The sequence below is a fragment of the Trachemys scripta genome, chromosome 4, assembly GCF_013100865.1.
Source record: "Trachemys scripta elegans isolate TJP31775 chromosome 4, CAS_Tse_1.0, whole genome shotgun sequence".
Classification (NCBI taxonomy): Eukaryota; Metazoa; Chordata; order Testudines; family Emydidae; genus Trachemys; species Trachemys scripta.
The window spans coordinates 28,417,439-28,432,033 of record NC_048301.1 but is presented as its reverse complement, the minus strand read 5'-3'; the positions used below and the strand labels follow the sequence as shown (position 1 = coordinate 28,432,033).

General features: G+C 43.3%; 1 protein-coding gene across 2 annotated transcripts; it reads right to left on the bottom strand.

Moving 5' to 3' along the window:
• Positions 1 to 256: 256 nt before the first annotated feature.
• LOC117876623 (alpha-1-antitrypsin-like) lies at positions 257 to 14,595 on the bottom strand. Of its 2 annotated transcripts, none has more exons than XM_034768876.1 (5): positions 14,441 to 14,595; positions 7,089 to 7,778; positions 6,293 to 6,563; positions 4,333 to 4,480; positions 257 to 2,385 (listed from the first exon to the last, which is right to left on the bottom strand). In XM_034768876.1, the coding sequence occupies exons 2-5, from the start codon at positions 7,759 to 7,761 to the stop codon at positions 2,182 to 2,184; spliced, it is 1,296 nt and encodes a 431-aa protein (XP_034624767.1). In that variant the 5' UTR covers positions 7,762 to 7,778; positions 14,441 to 14,595; the 3' UTR covers positions 257 to 2,181. The 2 variants fall into 2 exon arrangements, with proteins under 2 accessions (XP_034624767.1, XP_034624766.1); XM_034768875.1 differs by lacking the exon at positions 14,441 to 14,595 and adding an exon at positions 8,833 to 8,981.

Genomic DNA, 14,595 nt, shown 5'->3' with positions numbered 1-14,595 from the left:
AAGAAAATTATCAATGAGGATGTTTAGTCCTTGTTTGCTGTACAAAATTTCTGGACTCACCTTATCAGCAGACTCTATAGTTCATTAATAGCAATATTAATTTATTGCTTTAGAATAATGAGAACCTCAAAGAGGCTTTGACACTGAAAATTTTAATGTTGCTAATATCTTAAAATGGCATTAATTGATTGAAAGTTACTGAAAAATAATACAACACAAAAGAAAAAAAATTAGACTCAGGCAGGTTCCAGACTCAAAAATGTCAGGGTCCAATGTTTCTTTATTCAGTAACAGTAGCAATAATTCAGTTAACATTTAGAAAGGCAGTTCCTCAGACAGTATCTGCATTTTGTATGTGTGTCTGTGTTAATTTTGTGAGTTTAAAAGTACCGGTAGTTTAAAAGTCCCTAAGAAAGTTCCATGGCCCCAGTGTGCTGCACAAGAACAGGTGTTGTGGAGTTATCATTTGTCTCCACCCTCCTCTCCTTTAGAGGAAAGACTAACAAGATAGCTAGAATATGTGACGATAGAGGTGAACTGTTGGTAGGCAAAACAAGAACTGTTGGAGAGAATAAGGCAGGTCTACAGTAGAAATTTTGGCGGTATAATAATATCCTTTAAAGGTGTGAATTTTTATAAGATTTTATAACATACCAGCAAAAAGCCCTCGTGTGGACACAGCTTATTTCATTTGGGGAACTAGCATAAGCTAGTCTGGCAAAAAAAACAAAAAACTCTTGTCTGTATACGCTGTCTCCACTGAGGGTGGAGGTTTGCATGTGTGGAAACGCCAGTAATAGCTACTATACCGACAAACCCTTTCTTGTGCAGACCAGGGGCTTGGCTATATGAGGAAGTTAGCGTGTGAATTTAAAGTGCACTGTCTACTCCTCACTAACTCTTGGTGAAATGAAACTCCTCCAGTGCATTGAGTGCCCTCAGGCAGTTTAGCTTAGAACACTTCCAAAGGGCTTTAAGCTAACGCCCACAAAGGAACGCTTAGGGCAGGTCTACACTTAAAATGCTGCATCAACACAGCTGTGCTGCTGTAGCGCTGAAGTGAAAAAGCTCCTACTTTGACAGGACAGAGCTCTCCTGTTGGCATAGCTAATCCACATCACCGAGAGGCGGTTGCTATGTCGACAGGAGAAGCTCTTTCACCAACATAGTGCTATCTACATAGGGAGTTAGGTCAGTATGACTATGTCGCTCAAGGGCGGGGATCTTTCACACCCCTGAGCCACGTAGTTACAAATGACATAGGCCTGTAATGTAGACCTGATCTTGGTCCACAAGAAGAGTCTATACATAGGGAATTAGTGCAGAGTGCCTAGTGTGCATTACCTGGTGTAAGCCAGCTACTGTGGGCTTTTTCCCTGTGTAGACAAGCCCCTAAAGAAAATTAACCCAGTAGCTGAATCTGCAACTTCAGACCAGCACCTGGACTCACAGTAAAAGAGAAGAGTCCAGACCAGGAATTCCTTGCAAAGGACAGGAGGCTGGAAACAATCATCACCAGTCAGTTAATCACGTTGATAAAACAGACTACCCTCCCTACCCCCAAAATTAAGGAGTACAGGAAAGATCAACTCATTAGTCTTGTCTACACAAACAATTAGCCCATGGCAAAGTGGGGTGCTACTCTATCCTGCCCTACCTTGCTGTGGTCTAACTGTCCACATACACCCTGCTCATGTGTGTCAACACTTCATTAGAGCATTCTGATCCAGCTCCCTTTGGAATGAGCTCAAAGCACATTAACCAACTGTTAATGCGTGTCAGCAGGGTGCACACTGACAATAAGTCCACAGCAGGCTAGTGCAGGGTAGATTCACACCCCAGCTTGCCGTGGTCTAATTGTTTATGTAGCCAAGACCATTGTATCTTAAACAAAGACCGCCACAGGAGCCTTTCAGTAACGACTACTTACAAAACAGGGGAAAGGTAAAATCAGACTTATTTAGATTATTGGCAATTTGTTATGATGTAAGCTGTACACAGCAAGGAAGAAATATCAGCTGTTTATAGGCAAGGAAATGCTTCATTAATATTTTATGGGTTTAGGAATGTATGTTAATGGTCTAAATATAGTCCCTAGTACCGTGCATGTCCTTCGCTGAATCACCTGAATTTTGCCAGCACTACATGGAAGCACTACAAACATGTCCAGCAGCTGAGCAATTATTTTGCACTAGGGTTTATGATTTTCCCCAAGAAGAGGATGCTGCGGGTATGCCTATCAAAAATCATAACCAAGAAGGGCCTGTTGAATTTAATTCGAGGAGGAGCAGAAATTTGACCAGACCTCCATGACATTTCCACGACAGAGACTCCTGCAGCCTCAGTGCCATTCTCATGAATGTTCAATACAGCCTTGTGAATGACCTGCAAAGAAATGAAGCAAAGCTGTACATTGACAATTGAGCCCTGAATAATAGCAAGAGCTAAACTTCTTTATTTTTAAAACACCATTCTTTAGAAAATCAACTGTTAAGAAGCAAGTAGGGTAAGGCCAAGTCTACACTGCAAAGTGTTGTCAGAATAGCTAGGTTGGCCGCACATGTGAAAAACCCACATCTCCTAGTCGATATAGCAATGCTAGCAAACCCCCCCAGAGTAGAGGTAGCTAAGCTGATAAAAAAAGTGCTTCTGTTGGCTTAGCTAACATTGAGGCGGTGTTAAACTCCTTCTGTTTACCCCTTTTTCCAGATCATTTATGAATATGTTGAACAGCACTGATTCCAGTACAGATTCTTGGGACCTCTCTCCATTCTGAAAACTGACAATTTATTCCTACTCTTTTTTTCCTGTTAACCAGTTACTGATCCATGAGAGGATCTTCCCTTTTATCCCATGACTGCTTACTTTGCTAAAGAGCCTTTTGTGATGGACCTTGTTAAAGACTTTCTGAAAGTCAAAGTACACTATACCCACTGGATCACCCTTGTGTACATGTGTGTTGAGCTCCCCACCAAAGAATTCTAATAGGTTGGTGAGGCACTATGTTGATAGTTGGCAGAATTCGAGATGTTTTAAAAATAATTTTGATGGATAATATTGATGTTTATTTTTAAGCATTTTTCTATATTTATTTATTGAAATGTTCATAGTTGTGCAAAATTATGGGTTTCTACACTTTTTTTCTTTTTATCAATTTACATTTTCACAGTTGCAGGAAATTATAGAACGGAGGCCAATAATAATTATTTAGTGACAGTAGATGTCGAGATTCAAAAAGTTATCCCTTTATAACCATTGAAACACAAATTGTCAACATCACATGTCCAAACATGCAAAGTAAATATCCTTAAATCATTCTCTAATACATTCTCAAGGAACATTTTTTTACTTTGCCTATCTGTAAATTTAGATTATCATTGATGGAAATATTTTGTTCATTGGTTTGTGTGGCTATGGTTAAATCGACATTTATCGACATTTAGTGGTAAAAATGTAGTCCTTCCAAGTAGAGCCATGTGCAGATACAAATTTATATTCATGGATGTGGATATCCACGGATATAAATCGGTATCTGCAGAACTGCAGAGCTCTCCCGGGAACCGCAGCGGCGAAAGGAGCAGAACATGGGGCTGCCGCTCCCAGGAGCCAGTACCTTGCACCGACAGCTCCTCCGGTGTGGCTGTACTACCCCCAGTCCCGCCATTGGGGTGGGCACCAGGCTCACCAGCAGCTGTCCCTGGTCGTGCTCTTGTATTCAAGTGACGCGCATGCCCCCAGACCGGAGATGCAGACAGCTGTGTGGAAGAGATGGGGGCGGGGCTGCAGGCAGTTCAGCAATGCCAGAGGAACTGCTGGGGCGGGGTGCTGGGTCCTGGGAGCGGCGTCCCCACGTTCTGCTCCTTTCACTGCTGCAGTTCCCGGGAGCGCCCTGTGGTTCCACGGATAGAGCTTTATGTCCGTGGATATCTGCATCCACAGATATAAATTTGTATCCGCGCAGGACTCTACCTCCAAGCCTAACTATCTCTAATGAGAGTTAGAGAATATTTTGCCAAGTCCAATTTGTTCTTTTAATAAAATAATGGCCAAAATATTATTTTATTTTATACTTGTGTCTTTTCCTGATGTCCTCCAGCCTCTGTACATATAATGTGTAATCCCCTCTAAGCATGTTAATTCTCAATTTTAGCAAAGACAGACTCTCTTTGTCCCCTTTTCTTTGTACCCAAACTGTACCTACTGGTGTCAGAGGGAGTTTTGCCAATGAGTTCAGTGAGAGCAGGATCAAACCCTTCAATGTTATAAAATATAAATGTAACATTTGTAAGAACAGACAAATCCATTTGTTACCATCTTCGTTTACAAACTTACTTTTGAAACCTTTAGTTCAGACTTTCCAGTGATTCCAGACAGATCAGCTTGGTCAGTGAACACATCGATCACACCCATTTTCTGGAATATCTCTTTTATGTCATAGGTACCAGAAATAGAAAATTTTGGAATGTGCAGATATATTGTTCTGTTAAAAAAAATACAGAAAATTTTTGGCAAATCATCTGATTCAGAGACCACTACAGAATAGGGTCAAGTTGGTGACACTTGTATTTATCTCTCAAACTTAAAGAGTCTGTGTGCTGTATTTGACCAGCAGGTTTGAACAGTGTGTTTGAGTAAGGACTGAGCATCTATAGAACAGAGTTCCTTGTCAAAAGCCTATATTCTCAACTATACCACTTTATGCAAGAGTCCGTGTAGTTCACTGATTCTGGGGCTATTTTATGATGGCCCTGGGCCTAGTGTGGATTAGAGCAGCCTTGGTGGTATTCTAATTTAGGACAGTAGGCTAAGGTGCTCCAACAGGCCATCTGCCACCTGGCAATTGCCAGAGTGGAGTAGTGTTCTGGCCATGTCAGATACCAGTCTCAACATATCCCCTGTGCCAGGGGCATAAGGAAATATGTGGCAAGGTGTGGGGCAAAGGTGCCAGTGCCAGATGGGTACTCCCCACTACCAGGGAATTCATTGGTATGTCTCTCAGTATCAATATCATTAGCCCCATTTACAAATGGAGAGGCCATGTCTACACTATGGGCGCTACAGCAGAGTAGCTGTGGCACTGTAGCTATGGCTCTGTAACCCAGTAGTTTGACAAAATCCTTCTAGCTCTGTAGTCTATCACTGTAGAAACTCCACCGAGCGATGGTAGCTAGGTTGATAGATTTTTCCATTGACCTAGCTGTGTCTACATAGAGGGTTAGGTTGGCATAGCTACAGCACCTGGTGGATTTTTCATACCCTTCAACACCATAGCTATGGCGATCTAAGTTTTAAGTGTAGACCTGGCCTGAGGCACAGAGAGATGGTCACACAGTAGATGAGTAGCAAAGCCAAGAAAAGAACCCTGGTCACCTGACTCCCTGCTCAGTGCCTTTCCACTGGACCACACTGCCTCTGCAGTCAGTACAGAGAATGACAACTTGGTGTGTGTAACTTAGACCTGCGTCACCTTTCCTCCCCAGTAAAACACATGGGAGGAACCTAAGAGTATGCCTACACTGCAATAAAAGACCCACAGCATGGCTGCAGCTGGCCCAGGTAGACACTCGGGCTGGTATGTCAGCTCTGAGACCCCGCAAGGTGTTGGGTCTCAGAGTCTGGACTCCAGCCACAGTCCACACTCCAGCTCTGCCTGAGCCCCAAGAGCCTAAGTCACTGAGACTCCGTGCCACGGGTTTTTACTGCAGTGTAGACATACCCTAGAGGGTAAGTATGGACTAGGGTTCCATACCCTGCCCATCACAGGACCCCCATGCTCTGGTTCATTTTCTATATAATCTTCACAGGATCATTGGGAGAGCACAGTATTCTGCTCCTCACCTGGTGAGAACTCACCTAGTCCCTGAGCAGACCCTGATTCTGCCACAGAAGCAACAGACTGTGTATGGCCCTCATCACTATGCTAACTGAGTGCCTCACAATTAATGAATAGATGTTATTTTCACTGTTCCCCTGTGAGGTAGGGAAGTATTATCTTCATTTTACAGATGAGGAACCTGGGCAAACATCAGACAAAGTGACTTGCCCAAGGAAATCTGTGGCTGAGCCAGGAACTGAACGCAGGTCTCCTGAGTCATAGTTCAAGGTCCTATCCACTAAATCACCCTTCCCATCTGCCCCTTCTCGTGAAAGGAAAGGGAGGCCTGTTCTTTAAGGGGCCCTCTGTGTGCAGATTTCAGTTGAACTATCTGCCCTTAATAGTTTATTTTCATGTGAGATTCTGTCCTAATTTGCAGTAAAACATTTCTCAATGCAGCTGTAGCTAAAAGATTACCTTTCTTTGAAGGCCTTTCTCCATTTAGGCAACGTTTTTTTCAAGAGAGCTTTTTCCACCTCCTTCATTTTTTCTTCATCAGGCAGAATAAACAATGCTACAGCATTACCATTATAAGGTATTTGCACCAGCCAGCAGGACAGCTCCTTATCATAGTGATGTTTGTAACTGCCCTTGCGGTACATCATATTAACTTTAACAGAGGTTTTCCCATCCACAAAAAAATCCTCTTCTTTTGTGTATAAATAATTAAAGGGCTCTTCCCAATGGGCTTATGAAAAAAAAAGAAAGAGAATGCAATTGAATATACTGCAAAGAGGAAATATTAGTATGAATCAGACTAATTCAAGTGCACTAAGCCCACAGGATCTGATCCTGCAACTTTATTTATAGCAAATGTGTTTTATAAGTTGATACACCTCTCGATTTTATGAAGCTTGGCTTTAGTGCTATTCTCTTAGATGTTTAAAGGCCACCATTAACTGATAGAGTTATGAACATCATGTCTAAACTGAGCCTGTATATATCCATCAGATTAATACATATTGCATAGAAATATAGGTATTTGCTTCAAAGTCAGTTTCTTCCACTCTTAAGTGGGGAAAAAACACATTTGTAGTCTTATAGAATGACTTTCCAGATTGGAGTATTTCCCAGATAGAGCATCTAACAGGCCCAGCAATGATGACAGGGTCCCTTCATTTAAAATATAAATTAAAGTTTCATTGTCCTAGATTTTAGTCAATCTTCAAAAACTCATGGTTGCAATAAACGCCCACATTATAACAATTCTTACCTTTAAAGAAAACGTAGTTAATAAGAATCATTACAGTGAATGGATCAAGATCCTGGACTAAATCAATAATTTTCCCATGGGTTTTCTTCTCAATGTAATTATTGATCTGTTTCACAGCATTGGTAGAATTGTTAAAGTCACTAGAAAAAACTTCTGATTTATAAAAGTTTTTAACATCTTCTAAAAACTTTTTTAGTGGTTTCAGTCTCTCTCCTAGGAAAAGGGCATTGCCCATATTCAGCTGGATCTCCCTGTCTGGACGGTTTAGCGCACAGATGAGATGGCAAAAGCCTTCATGTATCTCCTTTTCCTGAGTCTTGTTCAGGTCAAAGGTAAGTCCTTTGTGAATCTGATTCAGAGTAGCTGATTTAGCCCCAAGTGCCAGCATTGAAAAGGCAGTAGAGATGCTTATGGGAGAGAAGAAAATATTTTTGTCAGCTGTCTCTGATATAACTTGCTTGTAAAATCTAAATGCAAAGTCAATATTGCTGGGGGCCAGTTTGAAGTAGGTCTTGCTTTCACATGTATAAACTCCTTCAATGGGGCAATTGTGTTCCCTGGTGGATGCATCTTTATGACCACCCCAGTCATTGCGGTGATCAGGCTGACGATGACAATGACTGATTGCTTGAAGTCCAGTCAGTAACAAACACACAAAGAGGGTGGGCTTCATTTTCCTTTGGCTTTATTCTGTAAAATATTTAGATTTACAGAAGTTAGTTAAGAAAATTATTCCTTTTTTCCTGTGTACTATGAGATCTGTTGCTTACTATTCAGTGATTAACACCTGTTGTGGAATCCATTGGAGCTACACTATGGATGAATTTGTCCCACTGATATCACATTCCAGGCTAATGTCATAGAACTCACCTTTCCAAGACACAAAAGTTTGCATGTGGCCTTTTTAACCTGTCACGAGCCAGAACTAATGACAGCAGGGCATGGAGCTTGAAACAAAGTGAAATTTTCCTCAAAAATGTAAAAAGCTCACTTTCAAGATTTCACATTTCAGTGGCCAATAACTCTCAGAAGAAATATATGCCTCCTGATAAATTCTTTATGTGATCACATGCTCTCTCAAATGAGATAGCTTAGTTCATATTAAGGTTCATATAAACTTGCAAAAGACTGAAAACTTTCAGAATACCTTTTCCCAGTAAAAATTGGATCACAAACAGCATTTACTTTTATAATCTATACTTCAGGATTGCTGTTGCTGCTATATTTGCCTTCCACAGTTTTCCAGGTCATTAAAATCTGCTAATTAAATAAAAATGTGCTATAAAACACAAAGTACAGTGTTCCGCACAGAATTCATGCTTTGGTTTCTACTACCAATGATTATTTTTGGTACAAGTTTCCTAAAAGGCAAATACAATGAAAGGGTCATTAATGGATCTCTGGCAATAATCTCTCTGCAGGGACACATGAAAAAGATCTAGATGGCTTCCTAGTATGTTTTTCTGCCATTTTAGTCAAAATGTTGACAGTTTCTCATAATTTAAAATATAAATTGCAGTTACTTTGCCCTAGCTCCCTCCTCCACCAGAACACTAGTTTATAATGGCCCCTTGAATGTTTTGTGTATTTTTGTTTTTTTAAATCAGAATAGGGTGTTCTCTCTACCTGTTACAAAGTTGCCCACAGGTACTTCCATAAACTAAATAATTCCATAAACTAAAGTGCATATGATACAGCTAATCAGAAATCAAAGGATCCAAGGAAAAATTAAGACAGTACTCACAGTACATTGCAAAGGATCCTCTATGTCCATCTGATCTGGACTGCTCCTTGATCTATTGATTACTGCTGAACAGTAGTGTCCTCCATTAATCATTAATCAAATCAAATAAAAATGACGAGCGAGGATGCAGAGCAAACAATGATGAAGCTTGTTTTTCTGGGACATTTTGCCCACCTTTCACCCATGCAGTGCAGATTCGAGCTACCAGTCAGAGATGGCGGAGTGCAGAAGGGGCAGTGTTTCTTGCTGCCCCCCTTGCCTGCAGAAGCCTCCCTATGCAAACAGTATGTGATTGGAGCTCCACTGGAACTGAAGTGTTTTTGCCCAGGAGTGGCCACTCTTCACAATATGCTTTCCTGGGCCAGGGGCTAAAAGCTGCACGCGTTATTGGTGCTCAGATGACCATAAACTCCCAGCAGAGAGATTAGAATGTGCTACCTATATGAGGAATTCAATGACAGCACATCATGGGAGCCACTTAGGGATTGGGGACAAACTTCCCAGTGGCACCACAAGCTGCATCCTTCACCTCTTTTAATGTATCCCCCATTCTCACACAGTAGAGGAGACAATAAATGTAAGATGGGTCATTTTGGCGAAGTTCCTCAAAGATATTTAGGTGCCTAACTCCCAGTCTGAGCCTTTTTACTCCTTTTCACAAGTGATTTTTTTTCTCCCCTCCACAGATTTTGCTGTTCATGCATTTCCTGCATGGGACCCTGTTCACATTAGACATGAGAGCAAATCAATGGTTTTCTAGGGCCAGTTTGGTAGTTCGCATTGCCTGCATGTTTATTTTAAAATAACTCTCTGGAGACTCATTTTCTAAAAGGATTGGGTGCTAGTGGGCAGGCATGTGAAAGGTCCTAACTGCTCACCTGGGTGGGATTTTCAGAAGTTCTCAGTGGCGTCTCACACAGCCAAATTGCTGCAGGGCCGCAGAGGGACAACAACGTTCCCTCCCTCAAATGGAGGCTAGGGGCAACAAAGGTACAGAGGAAGTGGAAGACAGCAAGCAAAGGTGGAAGGCTGGAGAGTTGGGCTAAATGTATAATAAAAGAGTGCCATTATCAAACACCAACCAGAGAACTGCAGACGATGTCCATTGCTCTATGACGGAGTTACGGAATCAGAAAATGCCTGTGAATGAAACTCTGCCCAGATGCAGGGCCGGCTTTAAGCCGATTTGGTCGATTCCCCAGAATGGGGCCCCGCGCCTAAGAGGGCCCCGCAATGTCCAGGGCTGCCGGCGGAGCAGGAAAAAAAACAAACAAAAAACTGCTTCTCCCCCCTCCCTCCAGCACTTGCGCCGCCATACAGCTGATCAGCGCAAGCCTGGGAGGGAGGGATGAGGAGGAAGTGCTTGGGGAAGACGCGGGACCAGGGTGGGGATTTGGGGAGTGATCCAATGGGCCAGGGAGGGGGCGGAGTGGGGGCGGGGCCGGGGCGGAGTTGGGGCAGGCGGGGGCAGGAGACAATTCGCGTCCCGGCATGGGGCCCCGCACCTGCTAAAGCCGGTCCTGCCCAGATGTGTGGACAAATGAGGACAAAGAATACGAAGTTTTGTCTAGCTCAGCAGTTCTCAAACTGTGGGTTGGGCCCCCAAAGTGGGTCGCGACACTGTTTTAATGGGAGTACCAGGGCTGGCGTTAGACTTGCTGGGACCTGGGGTCAAAGCTTTAGCCCAAGCCCCACTGCCCAGGGCCGAAGCCAAAACCCGGGGGCTTTAGCCCTGGGTAGCGGGGGTCAGGTTACAGGCCCCCGCCTGGGACTGAAGCCCTTGGGCCCTGTCCTGGGAAGCAGGGCTCAGGCAAGCTCAGGCTTCAGTCCTGCCTACAGGGGTCTTATTGTAAAGGGGGTTGCAGTGCAATGAAGTTTGAGAACCCCTGTTATAGCTCATTAAATATTGAAAGGACAAGGAGCCTGGAACTAGGAGCCCTAAGTCAAGACTAGGAATCTGTGAGGAAAATGGGGGAACTGGAAGCCAATTGGCTAGGAGAGGGGCAATGAGATTGGATGAGGAGCTGGTGGGAGGAGGAGATTGGGGCTAAGAACCACTGGCAGTGGGAAGAGAAGACCAGGATCTGGGGTTAGGAGAGAACTGGGACTGACTGGACAAAAAGACTAGGGCAAGGGACCAGAGAAGGGACAGTAACTGAGACTGAATGAGGATGAGGAATGAGTGTAAAAACAGTAAGCAATCACATAATTAAAATCTGGTATAATGCATACTCACACTGGGGATGAATTAAGGTTAAATGGGCAACCTTAGTTCTAGCATCATCTGACGTATGTGTGTGTGTGTCAATTCCAGGGGATTCTGCTTGTGTAAAGCAGTGGCAATTCAGTGGTTACTAAGGAGGTGGTGTGGAATCCAGATCAAAGCACAGAGCAGAAGGTCAATGACTAATAAAGTAATTGATCCTCCTTCTTATCTTAGCCCAGGCTTCAGGTGACAGATAAATACATTTATGATATATCGAAGCTTTGATAACATTTTCAGGATTTCAGGTAGGGCCAGCTATTCTCTGACCGCTGAAGCTATGGCTATATGTATTCCATACTTATGTTCTTTGGCACCATGTATTTAAAATGGGAACAGAACATATTAGCTGGTGAATGGTTGCAATGTTTCTTTATTCAATAACAGTAGCTGTCACTCACAGCTAACATCCTGGTGAAGCAATTCCCAGTTGGTACATTTTAGAAGTTTGTGACCTCAGCTGTTGTTTATCAGTCCCCTAGTCCACTTGCGCTGGGGGAGAGCTTTTCTGGAACTTCCTTTGTTTTATGGGAGGCACCAGCAGAAAGCTGGAGCATGCAGAAAATGGGGGTGAACTATAGTAGAAAAAAGTAGCGAATGTATGAAAGAACCTGCTGGAAAGATAGAACTTGAAAGGAACTGGCTTGGTAGCCTGGCTCAGTCTGCAGCTCCAGACCAGCAGCAGGTGCCTGGGCAGAAGCACAGGGAGTGGACAGTACTTGGGAATATCAAGAGACGGACTGGCAGTACCTACCTGGGAACAGTCATCGATATGTTGAATGGGCTGATAAAACAGATACAAAATAACCCCAAATTTAGTAGTTGAGGACAGCACAAGTAAACTGAGAAGCTTTGCAATTTAAACCACAATCCTCCAGAAACCTTATCAGGAATCAGTTTCCAGTGAAGTTTGGGTAACATATTCGTTGACTCCAAATTACAAAACTGAGGAAAAATTAGGCCCCTTTATTAAGGGCTTGTCTACAGTGGCAAGTTTCTGTGCAACAAAACAGCTTTTTGCGCTCACACTGCAGGCGTGTACACACTGCCAAGCCACTTTGTGCGCAGAAACTCCTCAGTTGCAGCACTGCAAAAAACCCCACCTCAACAAGAGTCGTAACGCTATTTGCGCAGCGGCTCCAGCGCTCTATTGCCAGTGTAGACACTTGATTGCTTTCTGCGCTATAATTGGCCTCCAGTGCTGTCCCATAATACCTCAAGTGACCACTCTGCTCATTGTTTTCAACTTGGCTGCCCTGAAGGCATGTGCCCCTCCCCTTTCAGCACACCATTTCTAACAGCCATTGCGTGCTATGCTGATCTGCTCCGGGACATCAAGCAAACCATTAATGTGGAATGCTCATGCTGTTAAACATAGAGACAGGTGTGTGTGTGTGAGAGAGAGAGAGAGGGAGAGAGAGAGAGAGAGAGAGAGATTGCTGTGTAGAGAGCCCAGGGAAGGATCCGGGGGCTGATGTCAGGGTTTCCCCCTCTTCCTGCCTCAGGACTGGTTGGTTCCTCCCGCTGTCTGAACTCACAAGACAGCATGCTGACACAGTCTCTTTCCCCCACTCCCTGCCCCAGACACACTCCCCCCCACTTCAGTTGAAAAGCAGCTGGCAATGTAGTAGGATGCTCATGGAACAATGGGATTGGGAAACCTGCATCATGTGACGCTGTGCCTGCCCCATGAGGCATTGCAAATCCTTCTCAAAGACGCTGCTGCCAGTTGCACAGTGGTATAGCTACCACAATGCCCTGCTGTCTTTGCTGTTGCAAGAGCTGCTAATGTGGATGTGCTTCACCGTCACACACCGAGCACAGTGTGGACATGCAACAGCGGTTTAATTCCAGCAGTTTAATAAAAGTGGTATAACTTGTGGTGCAGAAACTTGCCAGTGTAGACATCCCCTTAGATTTACCTGTAGTTCTTATAATATATGCTTTGGATTTTAGTCAAGGAAGAAATCTCAGTTTTTTTACAGAGTATAGGTAGCTTCTTGACTGCACAGGTAACATAGGTGATTGGCACCCAGATCTGGGCACCTGGGTGAGAGCATATCCACTGTAAACCCTGAGTTGTGGTTATTGTGTCCTTACTATTTCTGCACTATTTCTCCCCTGTGTGTATCTGGGAGCATATCCCTGGGCTCTTTGTGCTGAAATACTCCGGGGTTCTTTCCCAGTCAATTGTGGAAGAACTTGTCTGTCCTTCAGGGGAATTGTGGGAAGGGTGTTGGAGGACTATTAGCACTCCAATTATTTTGCTTATGTCCTCACTGCAAAATGAGTTGAGTTGAACCAGAGCCTGGGTTCTAATCCACTGTCCAACAGCATAAGCTATCCAGGGTTTAAAGCACATCCAAGCCTGGGTCAGAGTTTTTCTTGAATAGAAGTTGGGGTGTTTGGGCTAAAACCCAGGTAAAAGCCCACATTAACTGTGCAGTGAAGACATACTCTAGGAGTTAGACTATTTTACTTTTGAGGAATATCTGATAAAATTTAGATATAGTTATTAACATATCATGGTCTGTACTTGCTCATGGGAATTCAGCCAGCTGTTAATGTCAGCACTTCAAGACATATAGAAGCTGATCCATTATTTGTCAGTAGGGTTCACCATTTAGCCCCAAAGAGGATGTGGAGTAATAATCATCATTAGGAAGAGCCTGTTGAATGTAATAGTAGGAGGAGAAAGTTAAACTAGAGAATCAGTCTTAAAATCCACAATAGTGGCTCCAGCCATCTCAGCTCCTCTATGAAGAACGTTAAACAGGACCTTGTGGACAACCTCCCAAGCAAATAGACTCTAGAAGAGATCAGTGAATAATGGCTGGGGATAAACTAATTTTGTAAAGCAAAGTTCTTCAGAAAGCCAACTAATAAGGAAAGAGCAGGGTAAGAAAAGGATCGGTGGAAAACAAATCTCACTAGATCTAGTCCAGCAAAATTCCCAAGGACTTTAATAGGAGTTTTTTCTACATCAGGACTGCAGAATTAGGCACAAAAATGTGAAAAGACAATGTCAGTTACTTTTACAGTGCAATTGCACTGAGGAAAAAGATACCATACTCATACTATAGGAACAGCACAGGATAAGAAACATAGCAAACAAATATAATGTGTCCTGAGTAGGGCATGGTGTGGATTTGTACAGTGCCAACAGACCTGCTAGGAGGCATTGTCCCTATATATGGAGGCACAATGTCTCTTGGAGCTCCCTGAAATGCAGAAGGAGCAATTCCAACATTTGCAATGGCTGTAGGAGCAGACCCTTTAATATGATAAAATATAATCACAGCTACAGAGAAATCCACTTCTTTCAAACAGAAAATACTAACTTACTTTTGAAATCTTCTGCTCTCTGGCTCCCGAGTGATTCCGGACAGACCAGTGTGGTCAGTGAACACCTCTGTCATGCCCATTTCCTCAGATCTCTCTTTTTTATCATAGGTACCAGAAATAGAACATTTTGTCCTATACTGATTATTTCGCTGTTC